Below are 27972 nucleotides of genomic sequence, written 5' to 3'. Positions count from 1 at the left end.
TTTTCCTTTGATCTGTTTTTTTTTTTCTTTTTTTCTTTTTGCAGATATTTCCATCCTCCTTTTTGGTCCCAATAGCTTTGTGGACATCCTTTGCAAAGTTTGCCTTGCTGCTCCAGTTAAAACACACCTTTTTTTATGTGAAAACAGCAGGCACCAGAGCCATCAATTTCAACGCAATAAGGTTGCAGTGAATTGCATCTACATGGTTCAAATTCTGTCACTTTTTAAAGTTTACAGAAAAGTGTCCGAAGGAAAAACAAAAAGAAAGAAATATGTTGGATGACAACAATCCTATGTCAAACCATTCTACTTAACCTAATGCAACCTTTTGTTGTATTTATTTAACTCTTTAAATGAAAAATTCAGGGGGTTTAAGGTCTAGAGGAGGTTTCACCTCCATTTTCAAGTTTGATTGGAAGAAGCCACACATGCATACTTCCCCTGAATTACTACAATGATTTGATCCATTTGTTCAAGTGAATCTAGATACTACATTTGTACCATGAGTGGCACAATTGTAGACACTGAATCTTTAGCTCTTATGTACAAATCTTTTGTACAAAATACCTCACATACAAATACTCGGTAGATCAAAAGCTCTTCTATAGCTGCAGATTGGGGAAAGGTTTCTTAGTTTAAGTACCATCACGGTCTCTGTAAATTCTTTTCTTAGAAAAATTGTTCAATAGATGGTTTTAGTTATTTATACAAGATTTCATACATCTATCCGTCTTTTTCTGTACACACGAATGTCAAGGCATTGGTCGTTTGTGGCCAGAGAAACTGACCATGATCAAGAAAATTGGGGAGACTTTGATGGCAGCAGAGTGGTGCTGTTGCATAGTGGGAAGTATGTAGAAATGAACTTACTTACGAAGCCTTGCATCTTACTCAGTTCAAAGAGCCACAAGACGGACATTAGACAGTTTCCTAGTTGTACATGTTTACAAACCACACTTGTTATCAAAGTTTTCACCAGTCTCTTTTTTACTTATAAAAATGCACCTTTGGAAATTGGATGTCAGTAATCACAGTACACTTTGACAAATCTGCAGGCATTTTCCTCAAGAATGACTGTTTACAAACACTGTACACACTTAATTTCAACTGCTGCTCAATGCTTTTGTAACTTGAAGCCAAAAAAGAATTTAATAATTGTTGAAGTGGTGTGTATTTAACTGGAACCTAACACAAAGAGACACTGAAACGTCAAATCATTTGCACTTCTTGCAATAAATCAACTCCCTTTTCAGCAAATCTGCCTCGCCAAAGAAATGCCCTACAGGTGCTACAGATGCTAGCTGTTCTATAAATAACTTTTTGTTAATCTTGTACATGTAGTCTAACATGCATGACAACAATTGTACATACTTCTTTGCAGTTTGAAGAAAGCAACATTTTAAGATACTGCACCACAAGTTTGCAATTTGTCTTAACCTTGAATGTAAAACAAAAAAAGTACTACCAATAACAGTTTCATTGTAGCACCCGTTTACTACATATTGCAACAGTTAAAATCTAAAACACAGCATTGTGGAAACACAAACATCACAGAACATATTAAACACAAATGTCAAAACTTCAAATTATGTTCTTGTACCTTAAAACTCAGCCTTTTATCAACGTTGTCTTGAACTGAAATGTACTAAGTGAAATGATAATCTCAAGAGAATATCAAATACTCTTGATATTTCATCCGTCAATAACTTAACTTTTCCAATTGACATTAAGTTTTCTTTTTTTTTCCAAGTTCACAATATCACACACGCAACTCCTCAGTTGGATATTTACACTGACAATCTTAGTTGGGACCATAAATATACAAATTACATAGAGCCTATATCCAGATCAATTGAAAGCTCAATTGGATATTGTCGATTCTGAACATTTTTCAAACAAGTTGTTTTAGGAAGAAAGGAAGTTTTCTTTTTTATGAGAATCTATGAAGTTCGCATTGCTCATTGGCTATCATATAGCATTTTTTGTTATATTCTCTATACAATACCTTTTTTTCTCTCAATCACTCTGCATTATTTTACAATCAAATATTTTCTTCATGTGCAATGTGTTCCCATTGCACAATGTTAATGTCAATATATTAATAGACATAATATTTTCTATTCAATAATTGAAGCATATCTGGCATACCCTGCCTTTGCTAATTTTGTATGGAATGATTTCTTGAGAGAAAAGAAAGATACATAAGCAACCAAATTCACAAATCCACAAAGAAATTCAAATCAATGTCAATGTACAAGGTTAAAGTTCTTTTACCTTGCTTTTGAAATCAACTTACTCTACTACAAATGAACAATTCATCTCCTTAAATCAAATTGTGATATGAAGAATCAATAAATGTCTTAAAAACAGACTACCATCCTACAACTTTTCTACTTAATAATTAACGCAACAGTTGTGTTTTAAAAACATGCAAACACCAATAATGATTTTGAAAAGAATAAAACATCAATAAATGTCTAGAAGATACATTTGTCTAGTCTAGAAACAATTTAACTGTAGTGATGCAAACATGTAAATCTCAACTTGCATCTTAACTGACTTTAAAAATCTATCATCAAATACATAAAAGCAATCATATCAGAAGATATCACTCTCCAGGATTTAAAAAAAAATCCTTGCAGCTTGTTCAACGTCCCTTACAATGCCCAAGTTGTTGCAGGCTCTTTTCTTCATATGCCAACATCTTCCTTCCGCCAAATCAAGAGTCTATGACTTCTGCTTGTTGCTTTTGAAACTGACTTGCAGTGTACGCTTGCCATTCAGCTGATATCCATTCAGCGCCTGAATGGCACTCAGTGCCTCGTCATAGTTGAGCATGTTGACAAATCCATAGCCTTTGCACCTCTGGTTTGGCTGGTCTCGGACAACTTTGACATTGGTGACAGCGCCATACGGCCCGAATAACTGCCACAGCAGACCATCCTCGCAGTCAGCTGGAAGGTTGTACACAAAGATGCACCATCCCTGGCCATTGTTTGTCATGGCTTGCAGGTTCATGTGGGAGATGACATCTGTGCTGGTCAGTGGGTTGAACCTAGAGCCAAGATAAAATGGATACATTAGGATTCCCCTCACACACGAAAAAAAAGAAAAGAAAAAAAAAGACAAAACTGGGCATAGTCTACGTCTTTCATCAGGTTTCTTTATCACGACTTGCATTCATATTGGAATATGTATAAAAATGTGTATCTACCTTAAAGTTTAAGGATCTCAAAACCTATTCATACTCGGTTCAAAGATTGAAAAACCAGCAGTTTGGTTGCAAGTCTTGGCAGTACATATATATTCAACATTGAACTGAGACATAGGAACAAAATTGTAAACAGATGTTGAAATCTAATCATCAATGCATTAGTACATGTAACAGGGAAGCAGAAAAACCTGAAATAAATGAAAACATAATTGCAAAGATGTACAGGTCACAGTGATGCTGCAAAGGAACTGTTAAAAAAATACTATACATGTATAAACATCAAAACAGTCACAACCAGAAGTTTAGACAATGAGTGTGTTTGCTTCAAAAATAAAATACATATGTAAAGTATAGATGGAGGTGGAAATCAACAAATGTATGTAATTGGGTTACTAATATATCCTTTCACCTGCCAGTGTCTTGGCAGACAACAAAATTATAAAAGGAAAATGGATGCAGACACAATGCAGGAATACCATGGTAACAGAGCAAAGAATTATTTGAAAACAAGGTAGGACATTTTATCTACAGTGATTACACATCCAGTTTTGGGAATAAGGATACTTCCAAACAGGTAGATTTGTTAGTACACACCATTTCTGTTAGCAAATCAAGAGTATTACTGTAATATTTCACAATTCACAGGATGTTTTATTTGGCAACGGATCAATTTGCTCAAGACTATTTTACATGTCCTTCAGCTTGCACTCACATAAAACACACAACTCAAAACACAACTATCAAACAATTGAAATAAACTTACAAATACAGCATGGCTCAAGGAACTGAAAGGCATCAAAACTTAAAAAGGGCTTTTTTCCATCTTTGTAATATGAACATGCACACAACAAACCAGCCAATGATACACAAGGCTGTTGGAAAACGGTGAACGTAAAACTCAACGTTGAAAACATTTTCGTTTTGTTCTGTTGTGTTCAATAACTGGAGTACTCACATGAAGTTCTTTGGCAAAAGTTTGCCAATCAAGCCCTGCATCTTGGTACCCATTTGCTGCCACCTAAATACAAAGTTGGGGGAGTTGGAATTTCTTTGCACAGTAAATTGCTTTCTAAAACTTGATTCCTTTTCTGTTCAAGAGCTGCTCACACACTTCAAAGAACTTGATGACAACAAAGCACACCACACCTCTCGCATGTCAATGATTATCAGAACTGCATATCACCCAGTTGTCAAAGTAAACACACAAATTGAAAGGACAGACACACAAGGGAATGGACTGGAGGTGAAAGGATATTTGGCTTTTTTCTTGGTTTTTGCTTGAATTTTTTGTTTTTGTTTTTAACTTGGGGGACTGTTGTACGAATAAAGTCTTTCGAATAGAGGCTTCTTGGAAGTAAAGCACTGGGTTATCTTTTTTGAAGACACACTTGCACAAGTTCCTTGAACATGATCCGAGGCAAGACAAAAACCTGACCATATGTTCCTAAAGAGACATCAACGACTACGAAGACCCATTGCCAAAGATGTACAGGTAATCACTATGGTGATGTAGTTTGCACACATGTGAAAACTGCAAACTAGTTGCCACTGGGTGATCAAGAGTCACCAACTCCCAATTTACCCCCCCCCCCCCCCCAAAAAAAAAAAAAAAAAAAAAGAGAGAGAGAGAGAAATGTCTTCACAAAGTGTTGTTTGTGCAGGCTTTTCTTTTGCTTGATGATCTTATCTCATACAGCTCGCATGGTAGTATTTTTTTTTTTCTTTTGATGCGATGCCAGTGTAAAGCTTTGACGAAAGCCATTTGAAGTGAGCTATCACTGGATCCAGTGAAACAAGACATGTGATTGCGCTGGTTGGATTATATCTGGCTTTCCAAAGTTTGATAAAATGCAATCGAGCATAGTAGTTTTAATACATGTACATGTTGGTAACGCGGACATAATTTCACTGACGAACAAATGGAAATGTCTACAATGTTAGTATAAAAGTCAAAGGCAGCTTTCAATATCTAATATCTCTCTAGTTTCTTCTCAAATGGAAATTGTTTGGATATTGCTTGTAACCATGCCAGAAATTATATTTTGTTGATTTTGGGGTTTCTCCTGTTGTCAAGATATCTAAAAGTCAGGATGAAAAAATGGCGGTCATTTGGAAAATGGGTCATACAAGATTTATGCATCATCTGCCACCAACAGGTAGTCCATTCTTGGTTATGAAGTGAAACCCATGAACATTTTCTATTTCAGTGTACATTGTACAATGTAGATGGACGAGAACTAAACTGCAGCAATCACCTTGCTAGTAAACTGTTTACAAGGTTCTTACATATTATATAGAAAAGGTTTAGATACAAATGCACCTTTACTAAAGATCCTTTTTTAAAAAACCTATTTTAGCAAACTGGAATTTCACTGTCACAATGCAGGTTGTGATATGCAATGATCAAACGCCGCATATACTATTATGCTGCTCTATTCACATGTTTTTCCCTACCAACAGCACAGGATGCCCGAAACCTGCTAAATTGCATCAGAAAATGTATCCAAGACAACCATGGTAAGGCTGAGAGATCCGTTACACCATCCATTGAAACTACCGATGGCCTGCTTCACGTCTGCACCGCATGCTAATGGGACGGTAAACACTCTGTCAGGTGTATTCTAAACAATGTCTGGATGGGGATATTGCACACTGCTCGCTGTGCACAAATACACCATCGGTGTGCACTGGATGCATTTTGCAAATTGTTAGAAAAAACGAAAAAATAAAAATAAGCAAGCCCGTTTGTTATGCATACAGATGTGAGTCTTCTGGGAATACTTCAACCAGGTAATGAATTTGCTCCTCCAGTGAAACATTGGCGATATAATTCCAGTCCAAATATTATTGATTTTTAACTCCCAAACGTAAATCACACATTGGATTATTCGAAAGATAATGCACCTTTTTGTTCACAACACCCTTGCAGCAACTGGGAGTACAGTCGCTACATCAAGACGGAAAATATTCCGCACGGTAAATTGCATGCATCAGCGATGACCGACAATAGACCGGCGGAGATATTCAGATAGTCACACTCCACACCATCAGGTGAAGGAAAGAAAAAATAAATGGCAGTGATACATTCCAATCTGGCATTCCTTGAAATACATGTAAGGAATAGAAAGGATATTTTGACAGAATTTGTCTTACCGGAAGCAGTGAGCCATGTGTCTCATTGGTCCAATGAAGTTTTGGGTCCCCGCTGTTGAAGCACCTCCAACCCGCCGAGGGGAGAGTGTAGGGGAGATAATGGGCATCTGCTGGTACATCTGCTGTAAACACTTTTGGTAGTGCTGTCCAGGATTGTTCGCGAATTTAACAACAAGAGGGTCTTTTCCCCCATGTGGAACGGTACCATTCAGGCCTTCGATAGCCTTCTCAGCCTCTGTGCGCCTGTCGAAACGAACAAATCCAACACCACGGGGGCGTCCTGTGCAGGTGGAAACAAAGTGTTTCATACCCTTGTCAGCAAGAGATGAAAACTTGGGAAGTATTTGTAATCTTTATATAGCACAAGAAGCTAATTGTCCAATCAACTTTCAAAGAAAAAAGGTAAATCAAATTCTAGGTCATGCCAACTGCCCATCAAAATATCAATGACAAGTTTCCAACCTCTGCTCGACTCTAGCCCGAGCATCTTGACAGCAGTGAAGTATATAATGTTCCTCTGATCACATCAGCATTAGTGCTGCTGTGTAGCTCTAATAGACCATTCATAATTGCATTGTGCGACTTGCTTTGTGATGCTGCTGTGGAGAGCAGCAGCATGCTGTGCCCAGCAGCCTCTTGCCACATGTGCTCCGATTTTCCCAGGAAAATAGGAAAGTCACTGAAATTTGACTCTAGCATGTTCACGAACTAACCACACGTGTGATAGGATTTACCAAGATTTCTGTAATGCATCGATTTGCAAAGCTGTTTTTTGGACAATGGATTTGTTTACATGAAATTCACCTCGCATCATAGTTCACTGGATGTAGATTTTCATTTCCTTTTATGCCTTGAATATACTGGTAAAAGCCGTTATTTTTGCAAGGGTTTCATTTTCATGAATTTAAGGAATCGCTGTTAAACCAAGAATTTAACACAAAAAAAAAAATATTGCCATGTACAGGAAAGTTGTGGAGCGAACAAAAACCTCAGTGTGAAATCATGAAAAACATCTCGCAAAAATGTCTGACCTATTTGCGAAAATATCTGTACATGAAAATATCAAACAGCTTTTACATTATAAAATCTAAGTTGATCAATGTTTGACTCCTGTCTAACGGGCAGGAATCAAACCATGAACAAGCTAACATAAACACATGAACAAGGCACACATTTTTTCTGTGCGTGTCCTGAAAAATATCCAAAGTTGGGGGTGCGCGTTATCCACAAATGCGAGTACCATGTCTATGTTTGTTTTTTTGTTTTTTTCACCCAATGTCCAAAGTCGGTGTGTGCCTTATGTTTACAGTACTGGCTGCCAACTATATTTGCAATGGACACTTGACAAATTGTGTAACTAATATGTTTACATCTATATAGGTCTTAAAACAATAACATACAGGCTAAAGATTTTTCATGTTGGCCTTGTTATCTGAACAAGAGTTTAAAAGGTCAGACAAGACAATAATGCTCACCACACTCATGGTCCAGAAGGAGGCGCGAACAAATGATGCGGCCATAAGATGTGAACAAGTTGTCCAAATCGCACTGTGTGTAGTGTTTTGGTATGCCACTGATGTACAGATTAGCATCCTTGATGGCCTGACTGGAAGGTCTGGCAAAGGAAACCTGCAAAAATGGGAGAAAAATTACATCAAGGTCAAACACTAGAAAAATAATCTGTCACAATGAATATTTGGTAGTTACGAGTTGGTCAATTCTAGGCGTTTACAGGTTCAGTATATAAGCGGAGACAGTTTGATAAGATTATGTGTAGCTTCAAATACATAATGCTTCTTATATCTTTTCGAGTGAAAGACTTGATATATTACACTTTAAGTGTCAACAATTTACAATCTTGACACTGATTTTTTTTTTTTAAATTGATCATAGTTTTCAGCGCATGGTCATCTGAGCCATTTTTATGGTCTTGTAAAACAAATGTGCATGTAAGCATACTGATTATGCCTTGTGGTATGTCCTCTGTAATAGCTACATTAATCTGCGGTGACAAAAAGCATACAGACAGCTCATGCAGATGAGGAAATGACGGCATTTGGAATACAAAGTTTCCAAATAGCTTTGATTTCTAAAAGCAGTGTTGTTATATCATTTACATCATAAAGGAAATCATTTGTTACACTTTATGAAAAAAATGAATGGTAGTTTCCTTGCACAGCAAAACCAACAAAATCACCGATTTCCAGCAAATATCAAAACATCCAGGCTCAATACATTAATGTAACACACCTAAACCTTTTGACCAATCTTGCAGACCGAAGAAGTGCAAGCAATCGAGAAAATTAATTAACAGGAGCATGGAATGGAATTTTACAACCATCTACTGACGACTTATTTTGAAACAATCATGGCGAGTGTCCTTGTGCAGCTTGACAGCAAATCCCTAGCACTCAGTCACTGGGTACAAGAGTTGATTGAATGGTCCAATTCAGATTGACAGTTTATTTGAACAGATGCAGGCAAAAGTATAAAGCAGCAAAGCAAGCCTTCTTCCTCCAATTCCAATACATCAACACGTCTGGCAATCAACCCCGACCAAATCCACCGCATATTGCAGTTTTGAAGCACCTCTCCCCGCAATCTCAAATGTGCAGCCAAACAATGGCAGATCGGTCGAGACTTCCCGCCTGCCATTTTTATGGCTCACAAAGCAAAGGCAGTGTGGCGATCAGCAGAAAAATTGTCTGGGAGGTGGAGATTGGATGTGAGCCACCAGATGAGGTTCATTTGATGGTGAAATATAAGAAACAAATTTTGATGGTAATCAGACTGTAGCAATACCTGCAATGTGTCATGTACAGACACTTCATAAAAACAGATTTTAACTTATTAGACATAGCAATGCTATCAGAGGCTTGCATTATAATCCTGCTATAGGAATTGAAGCTTTAACTCAAATCTTTGCAAGTTCCTGTTTCCGTTCTATATGCTATGTTTGAAATTATGAAGTCGATGGATATGTAAACAATACATTTCCTCTACTTCAAATATCCTACACACTACTACGAAAGCACCTGTAAGCCACATGGTCTTGGAGAAAGCTTGCGTCACTCGAAACAAAGAGCTTCCTTTGAATTAGCCACAGAACACAGTCATAGGATGGTGAATAATCATGTACACCCAGAGATTATACAGGAAGGGAGCCAATTTCCTTCCTCCTGTGTTTATAGACAGAGCGTGCATCAATAAACAGTGTTGGCTATCATAAGTAGGCGAGGGGCTTATTCATGACTAATTCATAAAGTAGGCTGGTTGGTGCTGCCACGAAAATGCATTGTAGATGGTGTATTCCATTGACTAGGAAGATGTACTTTATAATTAGATGTGGTCTTTTATCTTCTGAAGATGATGAAACACTGTTCATGTGAATATAACATCCTGTTCTCTACTCAATTTTATTCTTTTTTTTTTTTTTGGGGGGGGGAGTGGTGAGGAAATTATTCTCAAGTATAGTATACACTACAAAGAAAACTTGGAGCCATTACACATCATAGGTGTTGGTGTGCATGCTATTTATATTAGATCAAAGTACATGCATTAATGCATCTGACCAACCAAGTCATTTGAAAATCCATAATCCCAGTGCAGAAAGGATTGTACATATGGGACGATACTGAAAACCCACTTCATAAGCATCAAGACCAAACATAGCAGGCATTGTCAACACATCCCACTACCAATGTGTAAGAATATGTTGCAAATGCTACACTAGATTTCCCTTTCAGATCTGCCGTGTTTGCAGACAATTCTCGCCGAAGCACTTTGCTATCTCCGATTACAGGAGGGAAGAAAGGCTCAGTCATCACCTGAGGGGATCAGTCTGAAGACTGGAACAGCTGCAGAACCTGTATGCTGCCAATTACCTTTCTTATTTTATCTCTCACTCTTATCTGGGTGCTGGGTACCATTCCTTAGAGGAAGTCAAATTCAGAGTTGACATGCCCCCAAATATTGAGCAATAGCCTATTCCTTCCTGCTTTCCAGTTCACTTGGGTAGTTGTTGCAAAAACACCACATGCATGAGCTGTCTGTCCCGAGTATGCTTAGGCAATGTATCATCTAGATATCTAGTCATCTTTGTAATCTTCCTGTGAGCAAAAACCTCTAGACATATTTTCCCCTTATTTTTGTCACTGCAAATATGCTCATGTATAACACATCGATGCTTAAAGGAAAATGTTTCACCACCTCACCACTGTAGAGACAAATGTCCGATTCCATTAATTTATTACTAGAACAGCTCTAAAAATCTGAGAAATGTGTTCTACCACCTATTTTGAAGATGGATGTCTAGTCTCGTTACTCCTTATTCACTTTGTCATATGGAAGTATGTATGAGCACACATACAGCTGTACGCATACACACAGACACACACACACAAACACAGGGATACATAGGCACAAATGCTACAAATAATAACATCTGCAACATATTCTATTAAAAGAAAATGGAGGTCCCGAAAGCTGCAGGAAATTAAATCTAGTGCTCCTTCCCATGTGGTTTGGTGAGTAATGCAATTTTTCAGACATTCATATTAGACATCCTTTCAACCCCTCCTAAATGCTACAGTCTCACATAAATGCATGCGGTGTTTCTACAGTCGACCCGTCTTGTGCATTAGGGCATTAGGGAGGGAAAAGGAGACCACATTAAAGCACAAGATGTTCCAAGTTGAAGGTCAAGAATATAATTTGGAATTTCCAATTGACAAGGATTTAGAAATATTTGTACTCTTGGCACTTTCATAGAGTGTCTATTGATCTTTTTTTCATAACATGGGTAGATTTCTATATTGTTGGGAAGGGGGGGGGGGGGATCTTACATGTCTCAATTTGAAGTCGATATTCGATTGCCACAGCCTGTACAAAATTGAATATGGTTGTGTACAAAGACTGAATGTGAGGAATTGGCTTTGATAATGGCCAGAAGATTCGTGGCACACTTCATGTATCTACACAGCTGACTTATATAGCACAGATTTTGTCATTTGTAATGACGATTATCAAAAAGGGAAATTGTCTTTTGAAACTTTCTCCTGAACTTTCCTATATGAGCCAAGAGAAACAAGGATTTTTGACAAGAAAAACCAGATGCAGAAAAGCTTGCAAGTGGTGTACATTTGTGATACAGTACAAAGAAAAATAAAAGAACCGAATCACAACCAAAATGGTGCTCAATTCTTGTAGCAATTCTAAAGGAAAATGTAATTGTGAAAGCACACATAAATAGGATGAGAGGATATTGCATAGATTTTGCAGGTTCAACTTTGCAGGTTCAATCTTTGTCTATATAAATGATTTTAATCCATCCATATTATAATGTAAGCAACATCTTTTTTATCAATTACTTTCCTGCCACTTGGACTTCATTTATAAACAAGTCTATGAAAAATTGCTTGATGCAACTCCATAGTGTACAAAATTTTGTAATCATGCATTCAAGGTCCCTCTGGTAAGCCTGTGTGGATGCATGGTAAATTTTGAACATATTTTTGGAAAGCAAAATGTTGCCACTTGCTTGAGCCATCCCATATAAAACAAAGATTACATGGATATCTGCAGTTCAATTTAAGCAAAAACTAATAATGATGCACAACAAACACCTTTTTTCAGACACTGCAGGGGATTGCATAAAAAATAGTTGTCTTAAACAGGGAAATAAAAAAACTCTTCAGACAGCTTGTCCGCATCGTTGCAAGTGTTGGCCACGCAAGATGACCTGTGCATATAGATCATACAAATAGGCAGAGGAGCAGCACACCAAATGTTAAGATAAAACATTAAAATGTTAAAAACTGAACACTCAAAATAAAGTGGCACTGGCATGCAAACAAACAAAACAAAGTAAATTAAAAAATAGTTATAAGTACCTTTATGGTCTTACACTGCAGTCTAAGACCATTTAACGTTTTGACGGCCTTCAGAGCATCAGCAGGTTTCAGATAATTTACGAAACCATAACCAAGGGACTGGCCTGTAAAATGTAAAATAAATCAAAAAGAAATAGAAATGATAAATAATAGGGCCAAGACTAATATCTATATACATGTCATGGACATAAATCATAGATCATCTAGAAACTACAGAATTGCAAACATACAAAACATACAAAATAAATATCAATGGCAATGTTAGTAAAATTATGTAAACATTAGTTCATTACTGGCTCACACTTTACTACAGACTATGGCACTGATGGCAATCTGTGTGAAATGACATTACAATGTACCTCTTTCACTGTACTATCAATACACACCCTAGCATTGTGGCACCCGTTTGCTACAACAGTCGTGTTTATGTTCCAATGTAGGCAAGTAGAAATGTTGTTGCAATATATTGTTCATAAATTGTCCCAATACAAACAATTATCATACAAATAAATCATTTCATACAGATTTTTTTTTTTTTAATCAAAAGTATCTCGCGTGTACAAATCGGGGAAAATTTTTCCTGGTATCAAATTGCTAGATACATTTCTCATACCACTGCTGCAGAAGCAGTTTCCTTTACTAGAGGTATACAGGATACCATTTGAACTATTATTCATCTGCACAAATTGCTACCCAAATTTGAGGTAGAAAGTGACTCTCTGCAAATAGTTCAAATAATTCAACCCACTCTGATGATTTTGTTACCAATATTCTAAAAGTAGCTATCACTAAAACTGTTCAAAGAATATCCATTTGGGGAACAAGTGTTGGTACTGTGCTGCTGCTCGGCGAATTTGTAAGCCTCCCCTGTGCCATACATGTGTATAAAGTTCACTATCCACGAAACACAGACAATTACAGGCCCCATTTAATTTTGGTATATTAAAAGCAATTCTATCAAACAAGGCACATCAGCTTTGGATCATTCTTTAACCTTTCAAAATACATTTCGATAGCATAAAAGACAGAAATTAATACTGAAAATCTACTTCCAGTCAACATACTGTACTTAAGCCGTTTTGTCATTCCGAAAATTGGAGCTTTTCTCCGACAGTCTCAAGTCTTTCATGGGATTTCCCTGGTTCAATCACCAAAATCATTCAGAAGCATATGGTGTAACATTCAGTGGAGGTAAACACATTGGATGTGGTCAGAGACAGTAGCACTGCTGTATACATTGGACAGATGACACCTATACAGTGTAGTTTGCTTCCTCCACTTCATTTTCAGTGTAAGGAGGATTTGGATTCTAAGATACCCGTACACTGTATGAAGTCCTTTGTTCTAAACATGAAGAAATGTCTACATTTTGCCTGTAGAGATATATAAACTCATTTTCAGTCGCACAGAAAGTGACACTGAGGTTGCATACAAGGTACATTCAAAATTTCAATACTCAAACAATTACCAGTTTCATATCCCAGATTGGGATAGTCCTCAAAAGGGTTACAAGGTTTTAATGCAACAGCAAGTGGAAATGCCTTCAAGTGCTTTATAGGAGTGTAGTGTGTTCTACAAAGCAAAATGTGTTTGATTATTCATACCATGTATACATGTACATGTTTACCACCACTATTGGGTCAATTTTTCTTTTCCCCTTGGATCATTATCAAGCAGCAACACACGTGCACAGCAGGAAGTGGCTAATCATATGACCTGCCTCTAATATCGCACACTAGGTAAAAGGCCTAAAACAAAGAATCAATTGCACCAAAGCACATCAGTGAAAGGGTGGCAATGCACAAAGTCCCCTATGTCTGGATCATTTGTTTTGTGCATACAGCTTTACTTCGACTATGAGCAAATCCATTTACATCCAGCTGGAATGTTCATCGTGGATCGGTGTAATATAGCAAATAAATTGTACAGGTTGTTCATCTTCAGATAGTAAAGTAAATTTACATTTGGCCCTCACTTTCATGACAATTTTATTCAACAACCATCTCCACTGCAGATGATTAAGCATAACTGCATGCTGAATGTAATGGGGAACAGAGAGGGTTAGTGTGTGCCATACTCTAAGAACTACCATTGGTGCAATAAACGAGTTAATATTCTTATTTTGATCCCTTATGCAATCAATTTGAGAACAAGACCCATTTCCTTTTGTTTATAAAGCACGCCATATGCCAATGTAAGTGGGTCCTACATGTGTGAAATGTAGAGATTCATCACACCTGGAAAATTTCCTTCATAGTTACACAGCCATTTTCCCCCTGATAGAAATCTGCTGTGTTCTCAAACCATCAGTGCCAGTTACTATAAGACATGTTTATCACTTAAGGGAATTTTTCAATGGAATTGTCATTGAAAGGAGACGCAATTTCCAGCCATGCCAGGTCAAATTGAAAATCCACATGCCCATCAGAATTACTCTACTATGCATTCGTGCCAAAGTTCAACTTGACGATCTTAGATATTTGTGAATAGCCACAATGTCGTTGCCATTTTAATGATCTGTTAAGAATTGTATGTGTATCATATAAAGTAGTACAGTCTTTTGCACATCTTTATTTTATTCATGTCATTTTCTGAATTTTGTGTCATATTGCACAGCTGTCAAAAAATCTGTGGCACATTGAGTGAAAAGGATAAACAGCTTGGCATTTCCATCCACTGTATACACCTTTTGCCCTTTCTCGTTGCTTTATACCGATGAACAGTTGCATACAAAATGACATCCTCCGCTACATGTTGCTTGCTCCTTATAGTAACTCAAGCTCGCTTTTATTATCTCGGCGATAGAGTAGACGGGATGTCCCTGCAAGCGCAGTCAGACAACGAGTAAAATCAGAAAATGTGACATCTGTGCTCTCTAATGCGGTAATGCTTGCACTTTGCCATTCTCTTCTCTTCCCTTTTCCCTCACTTCTTTCTCCTCTTTCTGGCCAGAGCATAGCATCAATCATGTTGAAAGGGAGATTTGAAGGGAAACGGATAACTGCATACTACAAGCAGGACATTTTACATGTGCATCTGCATCAGTTATGCATGGAGATCAATCGAGACCTCTTGTCCCGCAGACTGCAAGCACAGGACAGCTTAGGTGTATTTGTAGCATGCATACCATGTACACGTATAATGTACATTGTTGCATGCTCCTGCAGCTGCATATGATATGCATCTGAAATTTAATATAGCGCAAGGTTTCTGGTTATGTTGAAGAACTGCCATCTGATTCTCATTTTGTCCCATCTGATTTTATCAAAATTTACAAGTGCAGTATGTTCTACATTTGGTACACACTTGTAATGGTTTTACATTTTGTAGTTGTTGCATTGTTCTCATATTTTTGTACAAGTTTCTCAGATTTGCACAATTCATGCTTCTTTGTTTACAGAGAAATGGTAAATTCTTTATGCAAAGTGTGATACATTTACCGCTAGTTTGAATGGCAAAAACATTTACCTCCAATGTTTTGGTTTACCCTGGCATATTAGCAGATTCAAACACCCTTGTGCATAAGATTATTCAAAACCAAAATGCTCACAATACTTGTAACCTGGTGCACTATCAACATCAGGTCAGACACCAGTGTAGTGTATCAAGATTATAGCAAGGGTTTGCCTCGACAAATTTTGTAGCCATTTTAATTAAATAGCAGCCAGTCCTCGGCAGTCCAAAATAAGGTCACGGAGGGTTGAGGTTATAAATACATGCTTCTCTGTTCACAGCAAGTTGACAGTGGATGCATCTGTATCTTACAAGTATACAAGCACTCCATTTGTGGATCAATTATGATAATGGCTCTTTGACGGGTAGCTGTACGACAAAAATACAAATGCAAACGCACACAATGCCTACATTCCTTTCTCTCTCGGCCACACCAGGATATGGTGATTATGAATATCCATCAGCCAATTTTCTTGTTTTGGTAAATATGCCAAGTCTGATATGCAGGATCCATATCGCATGTGACGGTGCCCAAGCATTCACGGAGCAATGCTGCACATGTCCAACCACCTACTTGAATTCTGCTCGAATTCCCTGCTGTCTTTTCATCAAAACATCACATAAATCACTTTAAGCACAGGAGGCATCTTGAACCATTGCAACTATTGTCCAAATGTCTGTCATACTGCCTGCTGCCTTTTTGGACCTGCCTTCCAGCTAATGGAATAATCTAAAAATCACATAAAGGAGGCATCTCATGAACAGGAGGTGATCAGCAATTTGATCAATCCATTCTAAAGAGAAAGTAAATTCCTGGAGACTAAAATACATTTTCATCTACCAAGGGGGAATCTTGATCCCTATAAGATGATCCCTTCAAACAATCTCATTGGCATTTATTTGTTTTACTGTTTAATTGTACATGGATCTTTTAAAAGATTTACTCTGCCAATGAATGGTAAATAGTTTTTGTGTATTAAAAAGATGAAACTTTATCGCATTTGCGTGCTACAATGCTTGAAATATTCTTCTCAGAAAACCATCTCCCCGTCCCTCCCCATCCCCCCCCCCCCCCACCAATTTGTTTGTTGCGTTTTATTTCACTTTTTTTGTTTCTATATAAATGTTTTCATGTACAGCACAATTTCATCACTTCTATGACTGGTATTTTCTAGCATTGGAAAATGAAACAGTTTGCCAGTTCCATAAATCATGTATATTGACGTAGTACAAACTAGATAAACCCCTTCATAAATTCCCAAAATGAAGGACACGAGACGTCGGGAAGTAGATGGGCATAGAAGTCAAGTGCACACAGGAGCAGTTGTGCCTTTTTGGCTGTGGATTCATTACAGTCCGACAGAAGCACTCGCTTCGACTCCTAATCCCTGCATGCATGATATACAGGGGACACGCACTCTGCACCACTAGCACATGTACATTGTATGGCAATATCACCTGCATATAGATGCTTCAGCGAGAAGCCTCGTTTCATCAATTCAACCACAGTACTGTTCACTTGTTTGAAACAACTGAAATACAAAAGGAGTCATTTGGTTTGACATTTAACGCGAAGCATGCCTGATGCATTGTACATGTACATGATACATTACACACTGTGTATGTATCTTTTATGAATAAGTGTCGATTGTAGAATACATGAATTTTGTTTATTGTGCAAGTTATCTTGATGTAAACATGCATCAAATTCTGTCATACCTACGAATGTCAAATGCATGTGGTTCTATGAACTGCTTCTGTTGCTGACCGTTAATGAAATGTACAAGTGTATGATGGGCATACACAGTACGATCAAATATATACGACCAACCGTATGCTTCCAATTTCTAATCCCCCACCCCCATTACTGGATCAGGCATACTCATCTAGGCATCCAGAAGTCTAGAATGGGAAAATGACATATCATCCTTTTCACAAGCAATTAGTAATTGTGCAATTAGTTTGTGATGTGAAATGGGTAAGGGTGCTCTCATGCAGATAAGTTTATGAAGCATGACATGAGGCTGGCATGCCTCGTTCATCAAGCAAACAATGACACAGAAAGTATACATGTCCCATTGCGTTGTAATCATAGGGGGCTGAAGATGCCAGTTTGAAGGGAAAGCTCCAACAGATTTCCTCCAATCATTACCAAAGCAAGGCTGCACAGTAGAGATGCAGTTGCTGTGGTATTAAATGGTTCCTTTCAGGTGTCACGACTGACATGGGAGAACTCCCCTTTGGGTGTGAAACATTTAGAAATTATTTTGCACTCCAAGGCAAAAAAAAAAACACAAAAAACACTTTTCATGGTAAAGTAAAGGTACCCCTGAAAAGTATTTTCTCTAAAGACATTTTAGTGCGAGACCTGAACCAATACAAAAACAAAGAAATTTACAGACAAATTCCTCCGTACCCTACTTGACCAGCAAATTTGATAAACTTGGATAATCAACTTAAAACAAAAGACCGAACCATTTACGCTTGGCCAGATATGTTTATGATTTCACAATTCAGTGGACTGATTGGCAGTCTGGGAAGTTAGAAATTTAGCTGGTCACTCACCTGTCAGCTTGTCGCGCACAAGTTTGCAGGATTCAATCTCCCCAAACTTCCCAAACAGAGACTTCATCTCATCCTGGGCCATGTTCTGTGGCAAGTAGTTGACGATGAGATTCGTCTTGCTGTCTTCGTCAGGAACGTTTGTCACTACCGGCTTCATGATCCCACCATTTTGCATCGCAGGCTGGACAGTCTGAGCTTCCATGTTGTCTGCAGTAAATAGAAGAAAACGGAAATACTATAATATAATGCTCTTCATTTGGTAAAGATGTTCGTTCATTCACAACATACAAGTTCATACCCACCCTCCCCCCTTTACAAAAACATTGCGATTTCAAAAAAAAAAAAATGTGGCCAGTATTAAAAAAAGAAAGTACCAGTAGTTTCTCATCCGGATTTGCCAAGAGAGAGGAGATGGAGGTCTTTGCTACTATATACGCCTTATATTTGACAAGTCTAATTTTTCGTGAATCGCAACTTCCTGACAATTTCCCAAGCGATTAAATTTGCGATTGTGGAGTATAGTATTGAACGGAGAAATGTATGCATGCATGTCACATTCATGTTGGGAATAGAGTTAATATTTTTGCGTTATTTCTGTTTGCAAAAAGCACCCGACTCGCAAAATCTGTGAAAACGAAAACCTCGCGAAATATCTAGCAAATACAGTACCGTATTGCTATCTTACTATATTGATCAGAAGCCACTGCACCCATGTGCAATTGCAAGCTAGCGCAAAGCACTGGTGTAGTTAGGCACCGCCTGCACAATGATTTTCAATCGTGCATAAATGCTAAACATTTCACAGCCCAAAATACTTGCATCCAATTCTCCAAAGTCAAGTAAAAGTTGAATATTTGCCGTTACTTTACACTATAAACAATTTTGGGATGACTTTACAATGCTGCTGTGTAACTTGTACATATATCGTACCGATGGCTGCGTTACCTTGCAGGTATCATACCATGACCGACTGCCAAGTATAGCCAGCAGAACTTCAAGTCGAGCAATCAAGTTATTCCGTAATATGTAAAAGTATCTTAGTGTCTTCCACCAGACTTTGCATACTCCCTTGCAGACTCCGATGCAAGTGTTAGGTTTTGAAATATTTAGGGCGAGTTTGGACACGTTTGAAAATCGCGTATGGGGCAGTGCGAAACCACATTATAACGTCCTAGCGGACCCTAGTACAACATGTACATGTGAATATTCTTTGAAACCAAGCCCGGCTCATAATGTGCATACAATGAACATGAATGTATACAATGTAGAGACAACTTGTCCCTTCACTACCTACAGAGTACCAGTGCTGATGTTCTCAACATTGTCCAGTGCACAGTAGCACACTACATACATTTGTACATTGTAACAGGGCTGTTTTCTCATTTTTGCGGAGTACAATAGTGTAAACACACTATCAGGAGATTCCAATGCAATGCATGGACAACATTACAATCAGTAGGCCTTAGATGTGAATTTCCTTTTTTTCTGTCCAAAAGTAGAAAAATTCAAAAAAGTTGATGTGGCAACTCAAAAAGGATGCAGAGAGGGATGCGAGACTGTGTATTTTCATCAGCACTTTGAAAATAGTAAATAGAAAAGTTGGATGGATTGCCAAAATTGGATGTGCAAGGGGACAAAAAAGTACTTTTACTTGGCTTACATCACAGTAACGCTCCATTACTTTTCATATCAACATGCCATTCAATGGTTGATATTTCAATAACTGAAGCCAATTATGTTGCTACAATTATCTAACGACTTTCCAGATTGATTTTTATCCAGGGCCACCCATCCTGGTAGGAAAAAAAAAAATGCCCAGTGTGCAGAAGTGCACATGCCATGGCACGTTTGATTATGGGCTACAGCTGCTGTAGATGGATCAAAACAAAAATCAATATTTTCTATTTACACTTCAACACCCGCAAAACCAAACAGTGTTCCGTTTACAAGTGGGGTGCTTTGAGAAATCATGTAAACATACATGTCCTTAGAATTGACAAACCAAAAAGGCAAATACTTGCAATTCGAATAATCTATTTTTTGTCCAAGATATTTCATGAACTTGACAGTAAATTGAATATTTGTAGCAATTTGCAGTTTATATAGTTCATTTTCAGATTTACTTCCCCTTGAACACAATGTTGCTTGCAGCAGGAGAGCCTGCTGACCAACAATATTTTTAATGTTCAAGAAAAATCCCCCAATAGGGGGGGGGGGGGGGGGAGGGGGGGCATAAACATGTTCTATTGACCATGTTATACAACACTGCTTTTGTTACGAGACTCTTCCTGTAGAAAACCCCCAATTGTGCACCATACAAACATGGTGGACACGTGCAAGTAAATCTGTGTTAGACACAAAAGGGACATATTGGATGCAATAAATCTTGCAGGGGGGGGGGGGATGAGATGGCAGACTTCGGAGATAACATCGAGTGAGAGAGGCCAATTCCTGCTATGTCTGGAGGAAAATGCAAGATGACATGCGAGTAATGTGTCGCTATGGAGAAGGTCTGGATATAAAGGGAGTGAATGTGCATGGCAGGATTTAGTCTAGTGCAATTTTACCTGAATTGTGCAATGGCGTTATGCAAACTGTTTATCTAGAATGTCAAGTTAGCATATCATGAAATCAAAATATAGGAAAAAAGATACTTGCTTAGAAATATTTTATTCCCCGAATTTCAATATCTACATTTCAAAGGCGCAAAGAAAATTGATGATATCTAAATTCAACAGAACAATGTACCAGGTACAGTATTACTATGAAAAGTCGTGTAGGGATTGTGTAAACATTACATAAACATTTGAGTAATTATCTATCTGAACCTCTGCTAATCACATCAAGGGATAGTTTGATCAGAGATAAAACCTACTTCCCAATCTCGGAAATTTGACCGTCAAATTGCTCTGGGATGAGTAATCCCAGTTGAGAGAGAAATTGTTTCATTATTCAAGTAATGCCACTTGCACAGATGACAGAAATGGAATCACGCTGCGTCTGTCAGCCCTACCTCTACCCTAGTCTTCTTCTACAGCATTTCTTATTGATCGTTTGCCCTGTGTGCATTCACGCCTTCGTGTCCACCATCGCCAATTCTCCCCCCTTCTTCACCAGACACCTATGTAGGTCATGAACCACGCCAACATACCAGCCTGCATAGTTTCTGCCCCACTACACCCGAACGTCTGATGTATGATGGCGATACGTGTGCACACCCACAGCTTTATTAGCTGCACTTCTAGCAAGTATTGCCAATTTGTGTAGCATATTTTATTCATTACACATGGCTTACAACACGTTTCCAGTAAGCTCGTTGCATATCAGACAAGACAAAGACTATGTTATTTACATTAGTACCATTTTCAAACACCTCTGCTTAAGTGTCTTTTGTCCAGTGTACTACATACTACCTAATTGATGCTGCAATGGAAAAGCCGACAACCAACTTCTTTGGGGAAAGCAGCAAAGTTGCTCTTATTCGTACAAGTGAAAAGGAACATCTGTCTAGCATCATACAATTTTCATGTACACAAGTGTCTATTGTAGACTGAATGTAGGCTCCATTCCCTGTATATTCTCACCATTCCTATTCAAGGAGCACCCAACAATAGATTGACGGCAATGGCAGGAGGTCAAGAAGGCATACACAGCCAACAGTAGCTTCCTCGGTCTGCCACATATGTCTGGCCCCAATGATTTATTGTGTAGTCGAGGCGATTGTGATCAGAGATGGAGGATGGGCAGATGTCGTGTGTGGAAGGAGATGTGGCCAACAATGGAAATTGCCCCAACCAAGAAGGAATCTTACATCTCAACATCTACATGCATCAGTAATGCAGGGCACATCCCGAGCGAAGCGTTCTTCATGCACACAACATAAACACTGGTTTTACACATCTTTTGCACCTCGCCGACATAATTAAAAGTGTATAGTGATGTCATTCTACATTTCATCCCTGTTGGATACAGTATCCTATGCCACAAGAAATACATCTGACTCCAGTTAATCTACCTTCATATAATGTGTTTACATCTAAGGAAGATTTGATTTTTCTGCTTTGAGTCAGGTTAAAAGAGCTGATATTTTTTATATGTTTCACAAGATTTTATAAATAAGTAATGCAGTGTGTACCACCCTGCCAATGTTGGCATCATACACGCTTCTCTCAAAAAGGTTTTCACAATTACACTGCACAGTGCATTCCCATTATAATGAAGTCCTTGGGACCGGCAGTTTTCTTTCATTATATTGAAATTTTGCTGTAACCAAACAAATAAAGAATAAGAAAAGAGGATAATTGTTGCAGCCTGAATTTCTATTTCGTTGTAACTGGAATTCTGCTATAACCGTGTTCGTTATGACAGGAGTGCACTGTACCAAAGTTTGCCAGGCTAAGTAAATGCCATAATGTGAAAAGAGTTTTAGTAATATTAAGATAGAACGGGAGTAATTCTAAAACCAAGGCGAATATTAAGATCCCAAATTTCGGCTTTGATATGACACACTTGGCGCAAATTCTCTAAATTGATGAGCATGCACAAGATCTGGGTATTCATATAAAATCTCTCCAGAGATTCCAGTATAAAATCATATAGCTTTTGCTAGCAAATAAAAAGTGCTGACTTTTGTTCTGTGTGTACTGAATTCCTTCAAACATGAACATACATGTATTTCAAGTCTAATATTCTGCAGTATAACAAAGAAAAACAGAAAATGTGTCTTTCAGTTGAGCCTTCAGGGGTCATAAATCTTTTTTATTCGTCAGAAAATGTGCTCTAGGCCTATAGCAAAATACCCAAATTAATGAAATGTCAATTAGTTACAGCAAAATATCCATTCGTTACTTGGTGGGATGGTGGAAAGTCTCTGGAATAACCAGTTCAGGGCTACAGTTTAGACATGTGCAGAAACGAATTTACTTCTCAGCCATTCTCAGTAAGCTTGCAATGATGCCATGTTTGATCCCTACAAACTTGAAAGGCACCTGCTATTCTTTACATGAGTGCTTGGGGGCTAATCATAATACGTTCATGCTTACCCAATGTGGGCATGAGCGTGCCTTGGGTTTGGAATACACGAACTTGCTAAAAGCAGCCATGACATTGCACACTCGGAAATGGATAGAATTCGGGGGGGGGGGGGGGGGGATGGGGATGGGGGCTAAAGTAAGACTCGTTCTTTGTCTCGTACGTGGAAGGTTTAGTAGAGACATATTTGGGGTTGCCTATTGTTAACACTACCGCTGCAACCACATGTTGTTTGTACAGTCGCCCTGCTTTTAGCTATTTGTGATAACAGTTTTTCCAAACACCAGCTCAAGTTACACATGTCCTCCCAACAGGAGACTTGCCCATGGTGTAGAAATATCTTTGGGAAAATGCCCTTGTTTCTGAAAACCTTGCAAGATTATATTTTAGCACCATGGACACGTGTATGTCATTCAGATTAAAATATCCGGAGGCCTACTCGCGTCAGGCACTTCTAATTGAAAGGCTACTTGGGAAGTTTCTAAATGTTACATTGAGGTACTGCAGTTGCAATGCTGCTCCAGAAAGCATTCAATTGCATCCTTTTGTCGACCCCAACTGCTTTGATATCATTTTACAAATGCCATAGATATAATAAACTTTTAGTGCCGTCATGGCTTGAGTTTTAATGTGGGGAATTAAGATGGTGCTATCCGAATGAAAACAAGACTGGGTCTAAAGGGGGAAACCCTAGATCTGACACAGATCCCACCAGCAAATTGGGCACATGTGTAACATGATCTACATGTAGCCGGAAAACTGGTCCCCATTTGCTGGTAGGCTTGTACTACAGGACAGCAGCACTCTTTCCCTCATGTCTAAAGTGATTCATCTAGTCTCGAGAAAACTGCAAGTAGGTCTTGGTTGATATGAACCACTCCCCCACCCCATCACCCCTGCCATTCCCCCATCTCCCCCCCCCCCCCCCCCCCCCACACACACACACCCCTAACACATAGCATAACCACACAAGTCTTGCAGCATTGGGCATAGAAGTTTTTAAACAGAATTGTACCATTTTTTGTTCAATAACACAAAATTGTCCACGTCCTATACCAGAAGTAGCCATTCTACCACCAGCCATGAAATACAGTAAATATGCGTAGTAGTTTGCCCATTTCCCTTTCACAAATTGTCTAAATGATTCTCACTACCACACTGTTACGACTAAATCAGTCCAATAAATGTGAAATATTACCTGGACTTCGTGTCCCAATAGACCATATTCAATTTATACATATGAATACTATGGGAAGCATCAAGCAGTGTATCTCATTATCATCTCCCAATTGTATTGAGGTAATTCTGTGTTATCTCATTCTGACAGTTTGTTGTGAAAAGAGGGACAATGCACAGTCCAGTAATTGCATGCAAGGAACACATTTCAGGCATGTTTAAACATATCCATGTCGACAGTGCAATTACCTACTTAATTTCCCCTGGGACACACTGGTCGGGAATAACTTTCATGCAAAGAGTTTCCTCATAGCATGTTTCACATGTGAAGCTTACCCCGCCATAGATACTGACAAAGGATGTATGCAGCAGCAGATTACATTTTGCTTATGCAAATTTTATATGTGGAGTACAAAGAAATCAAGTTCCCTTATTGAGAAATCTGCATAGTTTTGCAAACTTTTGTAGTCAAGTCTAAAATGTATATCGGATTAACAGGTTTACAACTACCAAATAGTTCAGTTCAACAGTGTAAAGGATCCTCCGTTTCGAGCCTGTATCTTGTCGATGCTAAACCTTTGAAACATCCTGTTTAATATTTTGTTTTCTCCAGTGTTAACTATCACATACAATTGTACTTCTACCTTCTAGAATTTTCTTATCATGAAGCAATGTGAATCTTATTCCAATATGAACTATTGACGTTTCATTTTTAATAGATTCATTCAACAATTAGATCATTGAACAGTACAAGACATGGTAACACTACATCTCTTGCAATCTTGATTGGAAATCAATTTGACAATCCATTTCTGAAGCTGTCGAGTACGAGGGGGTGGTGACTAAATCAAATGGAATCCCAAGTTTGATTTGGTCGTTGTTGGCCCAAGAGCTGTGCTGGATGATTATAGCCTCTGCATCTACATACATTAAAAAAACCTGCACTAGGGTTCAACCTCCCATGCCAAATTTCAACCACATGCAAATGCACAAATTTCTACATGTAGCAAGGGGCTGAATTTGGACAGTGTCATTGCCAAATTATACTCAACATTAGATATCTCGGACTTGTATCATTGTTAGTTAGCAATAAATTTCGAGTTAGCACATCTGCAAAACTTGCCTAGCATAAAGTAGCAAATTCCCATATTGCATTTATTCCATCTCCAGCAATTTAAAAAAAAAAAAAATGCACCAAGGTTTTTGACCTCCCATGCCAAAATTCAACCATGCGCAAAAGCATAGGTGTTACATGTAGTCGGCGGTTAAATTTTGGACAGCGTTATATATGGTTGAATTATTGGTTGCTTGCTTTTTTTTTAATGTTCCAAGTCAAACTAATTTGATGTCTTCACAGTTACTAACAAGTAACAGTTAGAGTTGTCTAATCTACCTTTGTCAACCAAAAGTTACCAGTTGTGAGTTAGTCTATATTCTAAACTAGTAGAAATCTACTAGACTCTAGTTCAAGTGCAAGATATAAAATATTACACATATTATACAATGATTTTATGATTTCCTATTTAAAGAGTCAACTGTCAAGTCAAAGTTTTTCTGTTTTATAAAGCACAAAGCTTATTCAGTGCACTAGGCGTGCAAGAATTGGCCCCAACAGACTGCCACAGATCCTAATGTCCCAGTAGAAACTGCACAATAAACCTGCAGTCAGAGCACAATAACTATTTTAACCCAGATTCTAACAGTTAGACAGCAGGAAAATTTTGAGGAAAAAAGAGCAGACAAAAAAGGGTCACTGGTGTAGAGAAGAAAGGGTCGCCTTTCTTCCTGCTCAGTCATAACGTAAGCCACAGCGGTAATCTCACGAAGGGTAAACAGAAGCCGTGGCACGCGACACTGGCATGCAGCATTCGCATGCCGTGTATGTAACGGCGAGTGTGGCAGTGCGTGTTCGCGTGGCTGTGCCGCCGATACGCGTGCTGGACTCGCGAGTCGTGCGACGAGCCACGGCCTTCTAACAGTTACACCTTGATGTACTATGTGTGTGGGAGCCGCACAGCTCAACAAGCCATACCGACTCCGCGGAGCACAGCCAGCGGGAAAGCTCCGTTGCCGCACAAGAACCGGCATATAAGCGCACGTTGACAAAGCTAGGCGGGAAACTGGAATCCGTCAACGCTTGATGCTCGGGACAGGAAAACACGAAGAACCAGGCCGACATTGTTCCGAATAGGCCTACTCTGCGTTTTGCAGGCTCTTTTACATATTAGATTCAGAATGGAGTGTTCTCATAGTCATTCATTCAGATCTAAAAAGGCAACTTGCATGATTATCATCTCCATTAGATCCTCGTTCTAACGTTTTAATAGTCTCTAGAACACGTTAAAATGGAGGCTGTCAGATTGAGAATCTATTTCGACCTCGCACTCCACGTCGTTATCTGACTGCATGGCATTTTCTAGGTTCTAAAGAAGGATTCTAACGTTACGTTATTTATTCACGTTCAAACATTAGACGTGAGTGAGTTTATCAAATCTGTTTTCAATCAATTGTTTTGATAAATCAGTTAAGATGAGCTGACATTCCACATCCTGACCATGTCGATCACCACGTCGAAAGTAGGCCTAAACTTACTCTCTACACAAGTGAAGCGTCTTCTAGGACCCAACATGTATTGTTAGGGGTACAAAATTTCTGAACCGGCGACTGTCAATCAAGTTCAGAAGTCGTTCTCAAATCGACCTCAAACTTCAGTCAAGTCGTTGCTGTCTGGGTAGGGTGCGATTTCGATTAAATTTACAACTTCAGGAGTCATGAATAATAATAAAAGGAAAATCAGATTCGATTGTACTGAACTGAGTGAACAGGTGGATTTTCTAATGCATTAGATATCTAAATTACAGTTCATTCAGTAGAAATGGTCAAACATGAACTGGAGACACACCAACTTATGCAATATCAGTGTCGAGATTTTAGTACATCTTCACTGACTTCAGGTTGTATAAAAACGTTACGTCGTTAGGCGCTGCTTGTCCTTGGACACGTTTTCAAGCAAACGTTAAATTTAGTTCGAATAAAAATTTTGGCGTGTAGAATAGTATCAAACAATGTTGGGAACACTTACCAATTACGTTGATCATCTGAAAATGTAGGAAGAGGGCTACGCACAATCAAACGGTAAGGAAGAGAATAAATCCTTTTGACTTCGAAGCAAATATCCTCGACCATACGCTGATGGGGCAAACGTGGAGGAGTATTCGGTCGGTCAGCGTTGAGGGATCGAGTCTACATTAACCTCCAACTCCGCGTGAGAGAGCAAAGAGAGAGATGATAACGTAACGTCGCGACGGCAGAACTAGACGGTTGTGATGATGCTCTTGATAAAATACCGTTTAAAAGGATAAGACTTCCTACGATTACCAAAAAAAAAAGAAAAAGAAAATAACATAAGCTAGTAGACTAATATTGTACAAACCAAAATATGCGCGAGTAGTCTAGTGAGGGTAAAAACTGAATGGACGATTCACACGA

General features: G+C 38.5%; 1 protein-coding gene across 2 annotated transcripts; it reads right to left on the bottom strand.

Annotated features, from left to right (window-relative positions):
• Nucleotides 1–27972, bottom strand: LOC139734919 (ELAV-like protein 3). 2 transcript variants are annotated; one of them, XM_071645696.1, is made up of 7 exons: nucleotides 27566–27972; nucleotides 18277–18483; nucleotides 12259–12362; nucleotides 7843–7996; nucleotides 6368–6647; nucleotides 4170–4232; nucleotides 1–3055 (listed from the first exon to the last, which is right to left on the bottom strand). In XM_071645696.1, exons 1-7 carry the CDS (start codon nucleotides 27579–27581, stop codon nucleotides 2728–2730), a joined length of 1152 nt encoding a protein of 383 aa, XP_071501797.1. In that variant the 5' UTR covers nucleotides 27582–27972; the 3' UTR covers nucleotides 1–2727. The 2 variants fall into 2 exon arrangements, with proteins under 2 accessions (XP_071501797.1, XP_071501798.1); XM_071645697.1 differs by lacking the exon at nucleotides 4170–4232.

Source organism: Diadema antillarum, unplaced genomic scaffold (genome assembly GCF_040938485.1).
Source record: "Diadema antillarum isolate AM-2024a unplaced genomic scaffold, OU_Dant_1.0 seq00000550_RagTag, whole genome shotgun sequence".
Taxonomy (NCBI): domain Eukaryota; kingdom Metazoa; phylum Echinodermata; class Echinoidea; order Diadematoida; family Diadematidae; genus Diadema; species Diadema antillarum.
This window is presented reverse-complemented; position numbering and strand designations above follow the sequence as displayed.